We start from the raw sequence: 17,672 nt of genomic DNA on the forward strand, positions 1-17,672 counted from the left end.
GTGTGTGTGTGTGTGTGTGTGTGTGTGTGTGTGTGTGTGTGTGTGTGTGTGTGTGTGTGTGTGTGTGTGTGTGTGTGTGTGTGTGTGTGTGTGTGTGTGTGTGTGTGTTTGTGTGTGTGTTTGTGTGTATGTGTGTGTAGGAGCAAGATTGAGTAACCAATGACTTCCATCATCTGGTTTAGAAAGCCTGCCTCCGCACTTGGGTCTCCCCCTGCCCATGTTCAGTTCATTGTGTTTTCACGAGGGATTTTCTGCAGCAGCCGTGCACCAGGAGCTTGCAGAGGGAGGGTCTCTGAGTGCAAGCAGAGTTTTTATGTCTCTGCTTTCACTCAGTGGATGCTCAGTGGCCCTTGAACAGCTTGGATTTAACTGTTGACCGGCTGGCTAACAGGTGGCGCTTGGAGAAACAGTGAGAGGACTTGTGTGTAGTGCTGCTGCACACCGAGACACTTGGAAGACTGTTTTAAGGAGCGGGCATCATGTTCAAGATCCGGACGTGGTTCCTTCTCCTGGTTCTCTGTGCTGGGAGTTTGGAGGCCTGGTTTTGGATCTTAAATTCAGAAACGACCCCGGAGAACCCGTCAGAAATAACGACATCAGCCGGGTCAACAGGTGCCACCACAACACCTGGAGGCACAGAGAAGAAAGAGGAGGAGGAGGAGGACGATGATGACAATTTATCCGGGGTTGGGGAAGAAATCCTCAACGTTGCCACCGGAATCCGTAAGTTAGTCGAGGCGTGGGATGAGACCCCGAGCCCGAGTCCGACCCCGAGCCTGAGCCCAAGCCCGAGCCCGAGCCCGAGCCTGAGCCCGAGCCTGAGCCCGAGCCTGAGCCCGAGCCCGAGCCCAAACCCGAGCCCGAGCAAGAGCCCGAGCCTGAGCCCGAGCCCGAGCAACGCTACTACTAACGGAAGCCTGACACAGAAGGTGGAGCCCGCTAACCCTAACACAACTGGTAATACAGACAGGGTCGTAGGGGTGAGGGTGGAGGAGGGGTCAGGGGATTATTCTGGGTCAGATCTAGAATCAGTGATGGTCTTGAAAGGCCTTGACGGTGGCAAAGTCCTGCCTAGCAATTTAACAGAGATTATAGATGATGTCTTTAAAATAAATGGGACTCTTGAGAGTGTTTCGGATTCAACGCCAACCCCCTTTGATAGCCGCATCAATGTTTCCGATCCCACTTGTCTCCCGGTGCCCTCTGATTGGCCCATTTGCTCCGGCAAGCGGCCAAAGTTTTTCACGCTGCCCAACTTTCTCAACCACACATCTGTGGAGGAAGTAGGCGCGGCCCTACGAGAGTGGGCGTGGTTGACGAAGGCGGGGTGTCACCACAGCGCTGAGTGGTTCCTCTGCCTCCTGCTGGCGCCCAGGTGCCCCTCACCTGCCGCGCCCACTCACCTGCCCTGTCGCAGCTTCTGCCATGTGCTGCAGGACAGCTGCTGGGCGTCCCTGGAAAACGGGCGGCTCCCGGTGGAGTGTCACCTTCTGCCCGAAAGTGAGCAGGAGCCCGGTTATCCTTCGTGTGTGTCAGTTAGTAACTGGAAAGGTAACCACGGCGGGTTAGAATGTATCCTGTGTGGCGATACATTTTGAATCCGATGTCACGTTGCTTCTCATTGTCGATGTTTGTGTTTGTGCAAGATGCAAGAGTTTGTTTTGCACGTTGTGCTTCTTATGGATAGAGTTGCCCATCACATTATTTTGCATGTTTTAACCATTTTTAAGGCAAGTCACAACTACTTTTTCCATTTTTTGAACCATTTCATAGACTTTTAAGTGCAGTTTTCTACTTTTAAAAGGCAACTTGTGCTAAGTTTACTTCACAACAGGAAGAAAATAAACCTGCAGGGACTTGAGTGAAGTCATCCATCACACTGAACATCCTGTCTGCTTTCATTCTTAGATTGTAGGTGCAGATTTGTTTAGGAACAATAAGGTTACAGACATGGAATAAAAAGAAGACATGATGAGCTGTCTGGTGAAGCACATTTCAAGTCTCTGCAAGTCTTTTAAAAGTGTACTGACTTCAGCAAAAAAGCAGAGGATGCCTGGAAGGAAAATCTTCTGCTTTGGAGAATGGTTGCTAATAATATGGATATTAAAAAATGAATGGGTTAAAACATGCAAATCACTTGGTACTCTCCTGTACTGGCACTGCAGATGCTTTTTTAGTTGTTGCAGTTGTCGTTGTTGTTGCTGCTGTTTTGAAGCATGACTTGCACCTGAGATCACATCATTGCCTGTCTCTGGCTGCATGGCACGCTCGTGTGATTGTCTTGTGAAGCTGTACAGTGTAGAGCTGCATCTGCAAAAAACAGTTGTGTGTATGTGTGTGTGAGTGTGTGTATGTGAGTCAGCAATGGTCAGCAACAGCAAAGATACAGGTTCTTTGAAAGTAGTTATCGTTGATTTGACGCCTGAATCCTGCAGATGATTCATTTTATTTACCTAATATTTGGAGATAAGTTATTCTCTAGCAAACTTAAAGCAGCAAAACTACTACTGCATGTTGTAAAAAGTTTCTACTAGTTATAAAATCATGCCCAGGAAATATTGTGCAGCATGCATCAACATAGATTTAACATAAAAACGACTATTTATAGTGACAAAAGGACTTATCAAGTATGTTTACAGTGACTCAAGCAAAGGAAATTCCCATTATGTGCACAGTTTTAGGAGCCTTTCCCTGCTAATATACACTGAAAGACAGGAAATGCTCAGAGGCCCTTGTCCAGCCTTTTAGTGGCATCATAAATTGTGCAGAATGGAGTCGTCATGAGGGAAGGAGGAGAAGGAGGAGGGGGGGAACGTCGTTGTATAGAGTCTTCTTTTAAAGGGGTGAACCATATGAACTTTGCTTATTGTATGTTTTCCCCATAGAGACATTTAATGTTAATGCTCTGGGTTTAAGTGGGAGGTTAGTTCTTTGTTATTTTCCATGTGACACTTTTACCAAATAGGGATTGTGTTTGGATAACCATTTGAACTCAGATATAAACCACACTTGAGGGTTAAAAATCTAGAAGATGTCACCTAATGTGGGATTAAGTATGAAGGTGCCTGGATTATTATTATTACTATCAGGATGTTGTGAAACTCTCTCTACATGCAGACTGCTGCAGTACAGGATATAAAACGTCACTGTGCTTCTCGTTAGGCTTTTTATTGGGTGTGAATTTCCAAACACCTGCTTTGGCTCATTTATTAAGCAAAAAGTGAGGAAAAAGAGAGAGAAGTGGGATGTTTGGGGTCTTGAAAGCTACTCAGGACAAAGTGGATGATCAGTGGATATGTGTATTAGTTTCATATATTGCACATAATCAAATTTGTGGTTTCCTACATGCAGCGTTAGTCTGTGCAGGATATAATCACACCATTGCTCCTCTCACGTCATCTTCTCCTACTCTTGCATGCCTGTCACGCATTTCTGTCTTTGAGTTATCTGCTTATCACCATGTTTCACAATTTCTGATCAGCTGGCGGGGAATTTTTTTTAGAAGCAATCCAGAGTGGCAGAGAAGGGGGAAACAATTGGGCCATCTGTGGATGTTGGAGGGAGGAGGGGAAAGCTGTGGACGGATGGCATTTATGATAGCGGCTGTGGGTGGGAAAATGGTCCGCTGCGAAAGAAAGAGTGTGGCAGTTGTGTGTGTCTGTCCTCGGTTCGGTACAAAGGCCAACGGTGTCGCTGTGTTTTGTAACAAGAGAGCCTTGTGACTGGGATGAGACAGGGCGGCTCAAAGTCTCTGGCAGGGGTCACAGGGCACGGCCAGTCGCCCACCAAAACCAGTAACACTTGACGGGTGGTAATTAAGTGCTCGGCCGAGCGTCGGATGATGAGCAGACACAGACAGTGGGACAAAGTGTGAGAGAGGCTTTTATGTGAGAGGGGGAATTACCCACTTTTGCAAAAAAAGCCTGCATGATATCACTTTAATCACTTTGAATTGCATTTTTACAATTATATATCATTACTTGCCTGCAATTAGCTTGTTTTGGAGATATTTGGGACAGTGTGCCGTTTCCTGGGCAGCCACAACAACAGCAACAAAGGTAGAAAACAGCAACAGCAAAGCTTAATTATACACCTAAAGGTCATTTTCAAGCCTCAGAGGTAATAATCATTTTGAAAACTCAACTTGGCCTTTAAAGCCGTTTTAAAAGAAAGCCTGTAGGCGTTTGTTTTAGAGAGGAAGGTCGGCCATGCAGCGAAGGCGGAGCAAAAAAGCAACCGAATCAAAGATAAGATAAGATAGATAAGATAAGATATAATGAAATTGGGATTGCTATTACTGACAGTGCATTACAGATTAAAAAAACACAGATTAAAAAAATAAGAATAAATTGAAAAATTAGAATAGATAAAAAAATAAGAGTAGTTTAAAAAAAAAAAAAAAAAAAAAAAAAAAAAAAATATATATATATATATATATATATATATATATATATATATATATATATATATATATATATATAATAATAATAATAATAATAAAATAAGAACAGATAAAAAAAATTAAAAAATACAATAAAAATAGATTTAAAAAATAAAAATTTATTAAAAAAATAACGATAGATTAAAAATAATAATAGATAAAAAACAAAAAATATATATAAAAATAATAATAATAAAATAAGAGCAGATACAAAATAAAAATAGATTAAAAATATATAAATGGGGATAATGTCGCAGACTAAAGGCATTCATGGTGTTGCCCTCAGTTGTAGGTGACAAACTAGTTGAAAAGATTAAAATCCTGGACAATCACTGCAGGAAGTGGGCATTTTTGTTTTGGAAACTAACTATTTTAGTAACTGATTAATGATTGTAGACATATTTTAAGCAAAAATGCCCAACATAATCTTTTTCCATCTTCTTAAATACAAAAATATGCTGCTCCTTTCCTTTTTTTTATCACTTTTTTGGTGCTTTTGACTTTTAAACGGACGAAACAAGACATTTGAAGATGTTATCTCTGACATTTCTCACTTATTATCTGACATTTTATCGTCTAAGGGTGAAAATAATCATCGGATTAAACAATAATGAAAATAATCAAAGTATATTTTGGCTTCTGCTTCTATTTTTATTTTAATCTGCTATTACATCACTAGAGTTTCCCTTAAATACACAGCAGGCCTGTTTAACAAATGATAGCCATTAGTATCTTTCAAAGTGGACAAATGATCCAGATAGCTACAGAAAATAAGGCAGGATGTTTTATAGGATGATCCCATATTTGGGAAACAAAGGGAGGAAAATATTCAAAATAAAGTACCAAAAAGGAAATAAACATCACACATAACTATAAATAGCTGATATCACTCCAAACAATGAGGTACCTGTTACAGCTCATACCTTCACACAGTAACTGATCTGTTTATTGGGTGTTTGGATTGAACTGCAGCCAAGAAAAACCAGACGATTTCAAAACTCTTGTGCTCTATAAAGAAAAGTCGAGGTGGGAGCTCAAAAATCCAGCTTATGTCATCTGAACTCACAGAGTCGCTTTCTCTCCTCTGATCCCCTCCACACACACACACACACACACACACACACACACACACACACACACACACACACACACACACACACACACACACACACACACACACACACACACACACACACACACATCATTCAACTTTAATTGGCTCTCAGCTCTCAGTTTATTCAAACACACGGATTAACGTCCGACTTTTAGGGGAAACAGAGGGAAGCCGTCACAGCTGCGTCGCCTCTGATTTGAAGTGTTAACTGATGAGACTCTTCTCAGACGAGTGAAGTCCAGCTGGTTTAATCCCAGATGGGGCTAAACTTGCAACTGAGGAGTGTTAATAGTGGTGAATAAGTAGAAGAACGCATTAAGTTTTCTTTGAGGTGAAAGAAAAAGAAAAGCAGACTGTACGAACTGATAAATACTTCAGATTCGACTCAGTGCATCATTAGACATTTTAATTATTTTGTTATTGCAGTGCTTTCATTTCCAAATAAGGCCTGCAGGTCTCAGATAGAGGTAAAGTAAGCCGTGTTAGAGGCATACTTTAATACTGACATAGTGGCGTTTAAATCTGTGCATGCAAACAACTAAATGAATGTTGTTTTGTGTGTAATTATAGATGACTAAATGAGTAAGTAGGCTGCTGTACTGTAGTTCTGCTTTTCAAATAAACACACAGAAAACTCCTCCTGGTTCTTTTTTTTAGGGAGAACTTTGTAATGAAAGAGGATGCATGATTTCAGCTTTGTCTAGCAGTTGTAAAACAGACTGGTTTTTGGTTCTTGCTCGAGCTGCAGTTACCTCTTTTTTTTTTTTAGATGGAAATGTCAGTTTGGCAGCTTGTAGTGAAGTTTGAACTGCTCGTAGTTTCAATCACAAACAGATTCTGGACATCCAACTCAATAAATCAGATTTTTGTAGCTTTTAAATCAACCTTTTTTTGGTTTATTGTCTAGCTGGATATTGGCACTTGATAAAAAATGACCAGCAGAATATCCAGCGACATCACATTTTCCAGAGCTTTCAGTCACATCTTAAAGCCAACATCAGCAGGTGTTCACACTACCTCTATGAAAAGGCAAAGAGACTGAATCTGTGTGTGAACATCAGACCAAAAGCTTTAACCAGGAGTCAGTAGACAGCTGGAGGCAGGTCATAGAGGACATTCACATCCAGGAGTTACTACTCAATCTGCTTATGTGGCTGAAAAAGTAGTTAAAAAATATCAGCAAACAACTTAACCTATATTTGTTTGCATGATGTTTTGGCAGCTTTTGCAACAAGTTTGTGGTGTTGAAGCTAAAAAATGAAGCTTAAAAACTCACGATGTGTAGTTACTCTTCACAGCAGGTGTGGCCATACATGCATCTACATCACAGCTGCAAGAATTTATTGATTAGTCAAAGGAAATAAAATTAATTGGCAACTATTTTAGCAATCGAGTAATCATTTCAGTAGTTTTTCAAGCAAAAAACAAACATTTGATGCTTCTTAAGAGTCCATATCTCCCCCAAAAAATGTAACTTCTTTCAATGCAAAACCAAGAAAAGCAGCAAATTCTAACATTTGAGAGACTGGAAGCATCACATGTTGATTATGTGCTGCTTTTCTTGGTTTTGCATTATAAGAAATGTAATGTTTTTGGAGTTTTGGGGATGCTCTTTGCAGAAAACAAAATTAACTGAGAGAATAATCAGCTGGTTAGTTGCAGCTCTTATTTACATTATATTTCAGGGCTTATTTAATAGTTTGAATCATGTTTATGGTATGGATAAAAGATCAGAGGTACTGATTTGAATCATCACTCCATTGTATGTGAATATGATGTGATTTGGGCCAAAAAGAAGAGACTCCAAGGCATTTGCATTTATTTTAGCTTTCCTCTCTTTATGTTTCCGAGCCTTCAGGGATATCATTTTTCTTCCCCCCCAGGGAGGCACTTTACACTCCTAAAACCTCTGGAGGAGTTCATTAGTTCCACTGTGACGTTTCAGCTTGTTTTAACTGGCATGTTGTATCAGTGCAGGCTTTTGGGACAGATACTGTCTGTGAGCTTCATCCTATTAAGAGTCCCTCATGGTCCACTTTCCCATGGACATCTGACACGCATTTCCTTCCACTGCCTCCGTTTCTCCATCTGTCAGTCCGTCCGTCTGCGCCTCTCCTCACTGGCAGCGTCTTTTTTTCACACAGTAAAGCAGGCGTTGAGTTACTCCGCTGGAAAATACAGACATGGCACTTCAGTAATCCTCTGTAACAGAATATATGAGGTCGTTTTTTTTTTTATTTACCGCAGCCTTCAAGGCAGTGACCCATTGTTGTATGTTGTTCCTTCATACAATGGGTCCTGTTAGGATGGAGAAAAGGAGACAGAAGCAGGGCGAGATGCCATGAGCAGACATCTGGGTTAGCATGGTTGATGGTTTCCCACGTCTGCATGTCATGCCAGCCTCCAGATGTCCTCTGGAGGACGGCCAAGCTAAAGAAACAGCTGATCGCTGACTTTAACTGAGCTTTTCATGGTCAGTGATGGTTGGAGAAAAGTCACTCATGTTTATTAGCAGAGAGTTGGTGCACTACAACATACAACAACACTTCAGTGGTCTTCCAACTTTAAGGTTCTTTCAGGTTTCAACCATGCACAAAGCTACAGATTCTGCGTTATAGACTGTAGTGAGCTTCTTTAAATATTATTGAGGCAGAATCTTAAATGCAGTGTTGGGGAGTAACTAGTTACATGTAATCTGTTAGTTACTTATGAAAAATGAAAAGGTTACATCTGAAGTCAGACCTTCAAGATTTTCCTCATTTTTAAAATATTTAACATGTAACTGAATACATATATTATTGTTTTTAATTCTTTGAAATCAATATTTGGCTTATTTGGAGCACACATGGGCTTAAACGGAGTCACAGTATCAATTAAACCCACTTTATTCATCAAATATCTTTATTTTATATTCCAAAATCTACATGAACTAATGAATACATTTTCAAATGAGAGATTAATGTTGCTTTATAAGAAATGATCTCCCTTATAAATCAAGTCAGTATCCATGAAAAACAGCTGAACTTAGATTTTGGTGCTTAATGGGAACACTTACCCTAACAGCTGGAACAGAATAAACTTTACTGGGATCGTCACTTCCATGCTTGTGTTCAGTGTACATTCATCTTCACAGTGTTAGTATGATATGTCTGATTCTGTCATTTCGAAAGTAAAGGACCAAACTTCCCTCCAGACTGTTTTTTGAGCAATGTATTTCCAGACAGCTTCAACAACAACTGTACTTGTGAGGAAACGAAACAATTTACAGGATTTCTCTCTTGCATAAATGCTACCCTGTGACCATGTAACTTTAGTAACATTGTCTAGACAGTGCAAACTCTTGACAAACATCTCCCCTAATTAGCAGATTCATGCATGCAAAGAAATAAAACTGCAGCTCTAAAAAGGTGAAAATGTCAAAAAATGGACTTCATACTGTGTTTGAAGTATCTTAACATCCCTTATATACTGCATAAAGTAAGTAAAGTAGTAGTAGAGAACATTTAAATTAACAGATGTGCACAATCTCTCTCTGTATATTAACAATACATCCACATATAGGACTTTACAAGGGTTTAAAGTGGCCTTATAGTGCAGAAAGCATCACATTACTACACGAGCATTAAAGTTGCATGTTCTGGCCATGAAGAAAAAAGCGTGTAATCCTCAGGTCTAATGTCTCACGACCCCTCAGATTTATCTTCCGACCCCTCGTTGGGTCCCGACCCCTGGGTTGTCAACCAATATCCCGTGGTGGTTTTTTTGCATTTTGCTTCACACGGAAAAAAATGCACACATAAATTCAGAGTCTGAGAGGCTGAGATTGCAACACCAACATCGAAAATTGGAAAAATTGTGACCATAATGTTGCTGGTTTGAAGGAATATTTGGCCGTTATGTTCATGTTAATGGGGACTCAACTGTTAGTGGGTGATCTGTGGTTGAAATGGACTGCTTCCAGATGTGAATATGTATGAAAAGTGAATCAAAGTTTGTCTTCAGAAAATCATCATTATACTACTCTTGGATAAAAGTCAAGAAACTCCCTACATTTGTCATTTATCATTTTAAACATGCCAATTCATACATAATTTTACCCACCAGCTGCAGCAGCTGTGTCACTGTGAGATTAACCAATAGCAGGTGCCCTCAGTGGGAAGTTGACCACCCGGCGCGCCCCGGCTCCAGCTCCAGCTCCAATTGGACAAAATCCCACAGGATACGAGCCTTAAGCTGTACCGGCTCTGCTGGTCAGGACAATATAACAGTCACCGCTCTTCGTGTATCAGTGTGTGAGAACATGTGTTTGGGATTACGACCCGCCAGCGTTGGGTGGATGGGTGCAGATGTGCTGAAAGTCAGTTATGAGCTGGTTGTCACCATAAATAAGTTTCCTTTCCACGGTAGACTCAGCATGATGTGACTTTACTCTCAGCAGGTACACGCTGGGAAAAAGACTCCTGAGAGTTCATAAAGCAGGATTAGAAAAATATCATCAAACAGATTAACAGCCTAGAAAGTTGAGAGTGAAGCAAATAGAAGGAAACATGCACGATTCACCCATATAGTTTATTGATTGCAAACAGCATTCAAGAGAGAATTTCATAACACTCTTCCTCTAATAAACCTCTTAAATACCTTTTTTATAGATTAACATTTAAGGTTGTTACTTGCTTAATGATCTTTAATGAAATAATCTGTACAACGTAATAGGACTATAATAAGAATCTGTTTTTTCTCCCTGAATTTCTTGTAGTATTAAATGATTCCTGTAGAAAACGTGCAACCACATTTTAAATTTGAGCAGGAACATTGTTTAATTCATTCAATCTGCAATACATTTTCTTATATATGTCTGTTTTAGGCATTGCTCTGGGGATGACAATATCGCCAGACTGAAATATCTCAATCATTTTACTTTGGATCATCTGTGAAATCATGTTACGAAGTGTCATGTAGCGCCAACATCTGGTCAAAATTTCAATTAGTTACATCTGATTTATGACCAAATACCTGCAAAACGACTTAATCCTCAACTATATGTTGTGTTTTGTGTTAATTAGCACATCATGGTGAGCATGCTGGGATGCCGATGTTAGCATTGAGCTCAAAGCTAGACTATGTTTCACTACAAAAACCTTAAATTATATCATCTATCTCAGGTTTGCATAACATTAGTTAACATTAGCCGCTATCCATTTAAGTCTGTAGCACCACAACCAAAAAGTGGACTGATGATTTCTGATGAGTCTTTTACCCACCAAAAGTTTAGTTGTTCTGCTTTCTGTCACATAACCATATAAATGTAATCTTTTGGTTGACAGAAATGAAGGCTGTAGGGCTGTATTTAAGGATCATTTTCAACATTTTTTCAATTCACTGATTATTTGTGTGGTCTGTCGAGTTCCCAAATCCCCTGATTACTTCTCTAAATGTGTTGTGTTGTCTGACTAACAGTCCAAAATCCAAAAATCATGTTTATTTATCACAGAAGAGTACAAAAACCAGAAAATATTCACATTTGAGAAGCTGGAACCAATACATTTTTTACATGGGCTCGTATAACTGTAAATGACGTGAAAGTATAAGCTTCATCGGTTCAGACTGTCCAATCAGAAGTCTTTGTAGCCACGTTTGCAGAGAAAAAGGCTTGTTAGTCTCTTTCATTCGTGACTCACACAGTGATTAAAGCTTGAATTGATGTTCAGAGTGCAACCACCGTTATGAATGATGACGGGTTTTACAGCTCGGAGGCACTTCTCAGTTCATCTCATCTTTTTTTCTGTCTGAGCTGTGGTTTCCTCTGCTCTCTTTGACTAAACAATTAACAAGCTGAATTTGATGCTTTTTACATAATTTGGAAAATCTTTTGGGAAACCCCCACAACCCCTACGATCACTAACCCCCAACCCTTCCCAACCCTCTTAATGCACAGATTGTACTTTTTGGTCAGCTTCTCTCATGAATCTGCGATGACAGGCCGTTCTCAGGAGTAGAAGTATCTCCCATGTGTGATGCCGATTTATGAGAATATAACTACAGCTCTCAAGGCTGCTGCTGCTGCTCATTCTCATTTCCCTCCAGGCTATTTTAGTCTATGGGAATTATCAGCAGTTTTTCCATTAACTTGACCGCCCCCCCGCTTCCCCTCCCACAGTCTCACGTAACATAACAGTAGAAAAAACATCAGTTCAACCACCTAATCAATCACACTGCTGTGGTTTAATCTCAAAGGTCAGTATACCCAAATTATAAAACCATATTTCCTCCCTAGCATTATCAGTCCATGCAGATAACGTTGGTTTTATTTGCTCAGATTTTGAGATTTATTATATTAAACTGTGCCCTTGTTACTCTGGTAAATCTGCATTAGATAGTATCAATGAAATATGATGTGAATACCAAAACATTGGACACATCTGTATGGTTAGACATGAGAAAGTATGTTGTCTCTTCTTGTAATTTGGGTCAAACCTGCTTTAATCATTGGTTTAAATGAATAATGGGTCAAATGACATCTACGCCCATTGTGACGAATCCAAAGAGAAGCATCCACTGACTTTGCTGTAGGTCTATGGAGCGTTTTAGCAACTTCCAGCTCATCGTTTTTGGGGTTACAGCTCACAAATGTACTGTTTTAAATCAGCTGCAGCACTCTGATAGTGTCATTTAGCAAAAACAACTCTGATAAAGACAATCAAAGTTGTTGATAGTGAATTATTTAGTGACTTAAAGAGCCAGATATCTCTCTCAGTAGGTTGTGGAAACCAAAATAGAGCTAAAAGGAGACAGGAACACAACTCCAAATGAATTTCTAAGGTGATAATATGTGAATGTTGGCTAAAAAATCAGTAGCTGCAGGTTTAAGCATTAACGCTCACAGTACACTAATCTCTGAGTGGGGCTTTAAGATATGTGGTTTGCTATTTGACCTGGAGGGTCATTGTGGTTTGTTGTTCCAGACGCACTTTTGTCACGGTCGGGTTAGCTGAGCCGATGACTCATTTAAAGAAGTTTTTGAACTTGTTGCACCTCCTGCGCTGCACATATTTTTCATCTTTACATGTCTTAGCACATCCTGACCTTTATTTTGGTGTTGATCCCTTTTTTAAAAAGATCCCTCAACCATAAGAAACGTTTAACCTTATTAATCACAATAATGCTGTTTAAAGCTTTGTGGGAAGTTTGTCATCTAAATGTTATTAAAAGATTAATCATGTTTTTTCTGACCAAAGAACTTGTGATTTGCTGATCATTTCTGTGCTTCAAACTGACTGACATACTGTCTTTGGAAATCATGCTGCCTTCAAGTGCACCTCATAAGCTTCTACCTCTGACTCATAAATACAACGTTTTGCACACATTTTAGTGCTTTATAAGTGATTTCTTTTAAAAGTCATATCCTTCAAGTTTCTGCTTGTAAATCTTAATTTTTGATGTGTCTCCCCCCCCCCCCCCCTTGCAGAGCAGAGTGGTGTCTCTTTGCTCCAGCTAATCGGAGACCCACCACCAGATGAGATCACCAGGACCTACGGGCCGAGGGGGGAGACCGCCTATGTCTTCAGTGCTTCGGCGATGTCTGGTCAGCCGGCTCTGGCTCACGTCCCCAACCCTTTCTACCGCCACTTCTCTCTCATCTTCTACATCAAGCCCTACTCCTCCGCCGCCTCCGTCCTCTTCTCCATCACAGACCAATCCCAGAAGATCATGTACATCGGTGTCAAGCTCAGCAAGGTGCAGTCGGGCCGTCAGAAGGTGCAGCTTTTCTACACCGAGCCTGATTCGGAGGGTTCGTACGAGGCGGCCAGCTTCAGCATCCCGAGTGTGGTGGACACCTGGACTCGCTTCTCGCTGTCTGTCTTTGAGGAGCAGGTGACTTTCTACCAAGGCTGCGACTCTGAGCCACAGGTGGTGAAGTTTGAGCGTTCCCCAGATCCAATGGAGCTCGACGCGGGGTCGGGGGTTTTCGTGGGTCAGGCAGGAGGAGCCGATACTGATAAGTTTGAGGTAACATTTAAATTACAAATGAATGTACAAATATGGTGCTTAGTTAATTCAGCTGTATCATGCTTATTAGAGTCATTATTGTACTTTGATCCCCAAATTATCAGCTTCACAAGAAACTTTTTTCTACCCAAAGACACGCATTTCATTCTTCAGGTGATGTGAAAATATAAAGATATCACAAAGAGTGGAAGAGTGGTATGTTTATATGACAGATTCTTCCTTAAAATATAGACTATGAGTTACGAACTGAGGCTGAAGACAGTGTATAAGTATAAATAAGATGATATAGATCTTTACAGAAAGGAAACATCCACTGTTTTACTGGATCTCACCCGCCAATAAGAAGTGATAATGAAGGATATATGTTTAATTAATTAAAGGTGCTTCTCTTGTAATAAAACAAGAATGACGTACAATCAGTGTTTCCTGTTAAAACACATTGCATTTATCCTTTAGGTCTCATCAAACACTTGCAAAGCCAATTTTTCAATAGTTTTTTTTAACTTTAATTCATTGGTCTACTAATGACTGACGATCCCCTGAACCACTTAGTAAAGTAAAGCAGTAAAGTTTATATGGATGCCTTTGGAAGAGCCTTTAAAATGGCACAAACTTTGTCAAACTTTTACGACAAATTCAATCTTTAAATGCAGATTTTACAAGATACAACCTCTAAAATGAAACACAGCTATAAATATGATGGAAATAAAACATTCTGTGCACATATTGTACATGAGTTGTTGTTTTTAGACCAAGTTCTATGAGAAAAAGTAGATGTCTGCTGGATTTTTAGTGAATAATGGGCTTAATTTCACTCTACACGCATTTGGAAGGAGAAACCATAAACTCCAGGGTACCATCAGAGGAAATGCTCAAGTGCTCAAGAGATGTTTGTTCTTCATATTTATGACAAGAATGAATGAAAAACAGAATGTCTCCAAATGTCACCCATGGGACTGTGAAAAGTCAGAATAATACATAGCGTGCTAAAAGAGCAGGTGTGTGAACGTCCCTGCGTTTTCGTGGAAATCTGACCTCCTCTGTTGTCTTTTAATATCTCCCTGTTGCACCTCACGGCAGGTTTGTGCGTGGATCACTGGCAACAGGAAGGGCAGACTTAACCCTTTCATGCCTGTAAATTTATTACCTGACCTTTCTCGCCTTTTAACCTCTGACCTTTAGCTTGCAGCCAGTCGGTGGACACATGTATCATGAACTTTTGAAGTGGAAAACTGAAGAGGAGATGATTCATTTTAAAAAGTTAAATCTAGTAATTTGTCCAAATTATGCTGGATTTTGCAAAAATTATCCATCAGAAATGTTCTTTAAAGGTAATAATTGGTGAGTTTGGTAGAAAATTCTCACTTGTCAAGGTTCATAAAGCCCACATGGACTCCAAACTGCCTGTGTCATGTTTAAGAGTGAAAATACGGCTCCTCGTAGAGGTTTTAAACGAGGTAATCCAAAGACAAAGTGTTGAAGGCAGCTGCCACAATATCCTCCACTGCATGAGTCATTTCTCTCAGATTTTCCATCTCTTCGGAGGTTTCAGAGGAAGCGAATGTCTTGTTGTCATCATGATGAAACACTTTGTATGTTTTGTGTGCTTTTCAGGGTGAGATCGTAGAGTTGAGGGTGGTGGGAGATCCTCGTGCCGCTGAGCGATTGTGTGACGACGAGGACGACTCCGACGCCGTGAGTACCTGTGTGTTTGTTTAACCCTCCTGTTGTCCTTGAGTCAAGGAAGGAAGGGAGGAAGAAGGAAGGAAGGGAGGAAGAAGGAAGGAAAGGATGGAGGAAGGAAGGAATGAAGCAAAGGAGGAAGAAGGAAGGAAAGGAGGGAGGAAGGAAGGGAGGAAGGAAGGGAGGAAAGGATGAAGGGAGGAAGGAAGGAGGAAAGAAGGAAGGAAGGAAGGTAGGAGGGAGGCGAGGAAAGGAGGAAGGAAGGAAAGAAGGACAGGACAGAGGAAAGAAGGAAGGGAGGAAGGTAGGGGGAGGAAAGAAAGAGAGAGGGAGGGAGGGAGGAAGGAAGGACAGAAGCAAGGAAGAAAGAGAGAGAGAGGGACAGACGGAAAAAAGTAAGGAAGGGAGGAAAGAGAGAAGGAAGGAAGGAAGGACGGACGGACGGAAGGAAGGAAGGAAGGAAGGAAGGAAGGAAGGAAGGAAGGAAGGAAGGAAGGAAGGAAGGAAGGAAGGAAGGAAGGAAGGAAGGAAGGAAGGAAGAGTCAAAACAGACAGGGTCAATTTGACGACAGGAAGGTAAAGAGATGAGCCTCGATGTATGAACGCTCTTTTCTAACCTCTTCCTCTTTCTGTTGGTTTCAGGCTTCTGGTGATTTTGGCAGCGGAGACGTTGAAAGGAGAGTGACAGGTCATACAGTCAAAGTAAGTGTGCTGTTTTCTGGGACTTAATTTAAGATCTGTCCCTTTGCAGTCACTGATATCATATCATTAAAGAGCATGAAGCAAAGTATGTTGCAGTCTTACAGCAGCTCAATGCTCAGGTTAGTAACATTTTACATGAGTGATGGTGACTCTCGGCTCCTTTTATCCAAGGTGGAAATCAGCAGAAGTGTTTCATACCGATACGTTTCGTCATTTATTTTACTTTATAAGTATTCTACAAAGGTTTGCATAGCTTTTGTTACATATTAAAAACATAATACACTACTTTTATAGATCACACACCACATTAACAACAGCACGTACATTCAGAGTGGGTTACAAATTACCCCTTTGAGCATTTTAAAAAGTAAATTACTAATTTTATTGGGTATAATCAAAGTTTTTCTACTGTATTATTGAAAAAGTGGTTTGTGCATTAAGTCCCTGAAGTAAGTTAGCAGAATAAACATTTCAAACTCAATTAAAACTACTTTTTGCTGCATAACAGACACTATTAAAGATTTTTTTTATAGTCAGTTTAGCCAAAACCAAGTAAATAATGATGTTTACATACAAGAATTACTTAAACTATTACTGAAATATAGAAATATGTATCTATTTATTATTTATTTCAAGCAGACACAATGAGATACACCACAGAATTTAGTTTAAACTAGTTACTAATGCAAATACACACAATTCAGCATTAAAAAAAACAGCATAAAATACAAACACAAAACAATTAAATTAGTATAATCATCAATAACAAGCACCAGATTATTCATAACTGCACGAATGATCTCTTTTAAACATGTTTCAGCTCAGGTTTACCATGTGTGAGTTCACTGTTTGTAAAACGCTAAATAATCACCCCTAAATGCAGACTAAATCTAATATGAGGCATTAAAGTTTGTGAGTTTATATTTGCAATATAAACTATTTGTATTATATTCTATTCTATCCACAGACCACTCCTCCTTCATTGAGGCCGATGCCTGAACCCCCGCTGATATCCTCAAAAGGAACTAGATATGAAACAGGTAAGAGCTCTTCATTAACATCATTAGGATCATTTATGACTGTAAACCTTTATTTAAGGTGATAATTGGGGGGAAAACACTGTGGGTGAAGTGTAATGGAAGCTTTTAATCATACAGCTGCCACTGCCAGAGAAGTGTCTGGTAGGATGGCTGCACTTTTATTCAGAAATATGTAGATAAGGTTGCTTGTCTGAGCCTGAGTTTTGCTGCAGGGTTTCTGCACGATGACTTGATTTAAAAGTCTTTAGCTCCCTCAGGTGGATAATTATACAAGTTTTGGTTTGTATTGTCACGTGAGGATTGCCTAAATGCTCATCATGCTTTGAAAGAAAAACTGCCTGAGATTGACTTTTCTCTTTTAGGACCTTCAATAAACACATTAAGACATTAAACAATCGTACCAAGTGTTGCTCTGAAACTAGGTCGAGCTCCTTCCTCCAAAAATATTCAGACAGATATTAACCCGGCACTGCACGCCCTGCTCTGCAAGCCAACACTTGCAGGCCTCACGCAGCAGCCGAGCAGCAGGTAAAGTTGTGTTTGTGTCGATTTTAGACGACAGGTATCGAAGGCCATCAGTGGACTACAGCCAGTCTGCAATACCAGGCCCAAGAGGTGGGTCGCTTGGGGGTAAAAGGACTCTGCAGACGGGCAGATTGATGATTAGGATTATGTCCTAATCAAC

General features: G+C 40.3%; 1 protein-coding gene across 1 annotated transcript in view; it reads left to right on the forward strand.

Annotated features, from left to right (window-relative positions):
- The first annotated feature begins 302 nt into the window (after nucleotides 1–302).
- Nucleotides 303–17,672, forward strand: part of LOC133976366 (collagen alpha-1(XVIII) chain-like) — a 32,604-nt gene continuing 15,234 nt past the window's right edge. Inside the window, exons 1-5 of the mRNA XM_062414563.1 lie at nucleotides 303–957; nucleotides 13,021–13,562; nucleotides 15,177–15,257; nucleotides 15,888–15,947; nucleotides 16,915–16,987. Of these exons, the coding sequence (XP_062270547.1) occupies nucleotides 480–957; nucleotides 13,021–13,562; nucleotides 15,177–15,257; nucleotides 15,888–15,947; nucleotides 16,915–16,987 (1,234 nt within the window). The 5' untranslated portion in view covers nucleotides 303–479. The remainder of the gene's footprint in view (nucleotides 958–13,020; nucleotides 13,563–15,176; nucleotides 15,258–15,887; nucleotides 15,948–16,914; nucleotides 16,988–17,672) is intronic.

Source organism: Scomber scombrus, chromosome 24 (assembly GCF_963691925.1).
Source record: "Scomber scombrus chromosome 24, fScoSco1.1, whole genome shotgun sequence".
Lineage (NCBI taxonomy): Eukaryota > Metazoa > Chordata > Actinopteri > Scombriformes > Scombridae > Scomber > Scomber scombrus.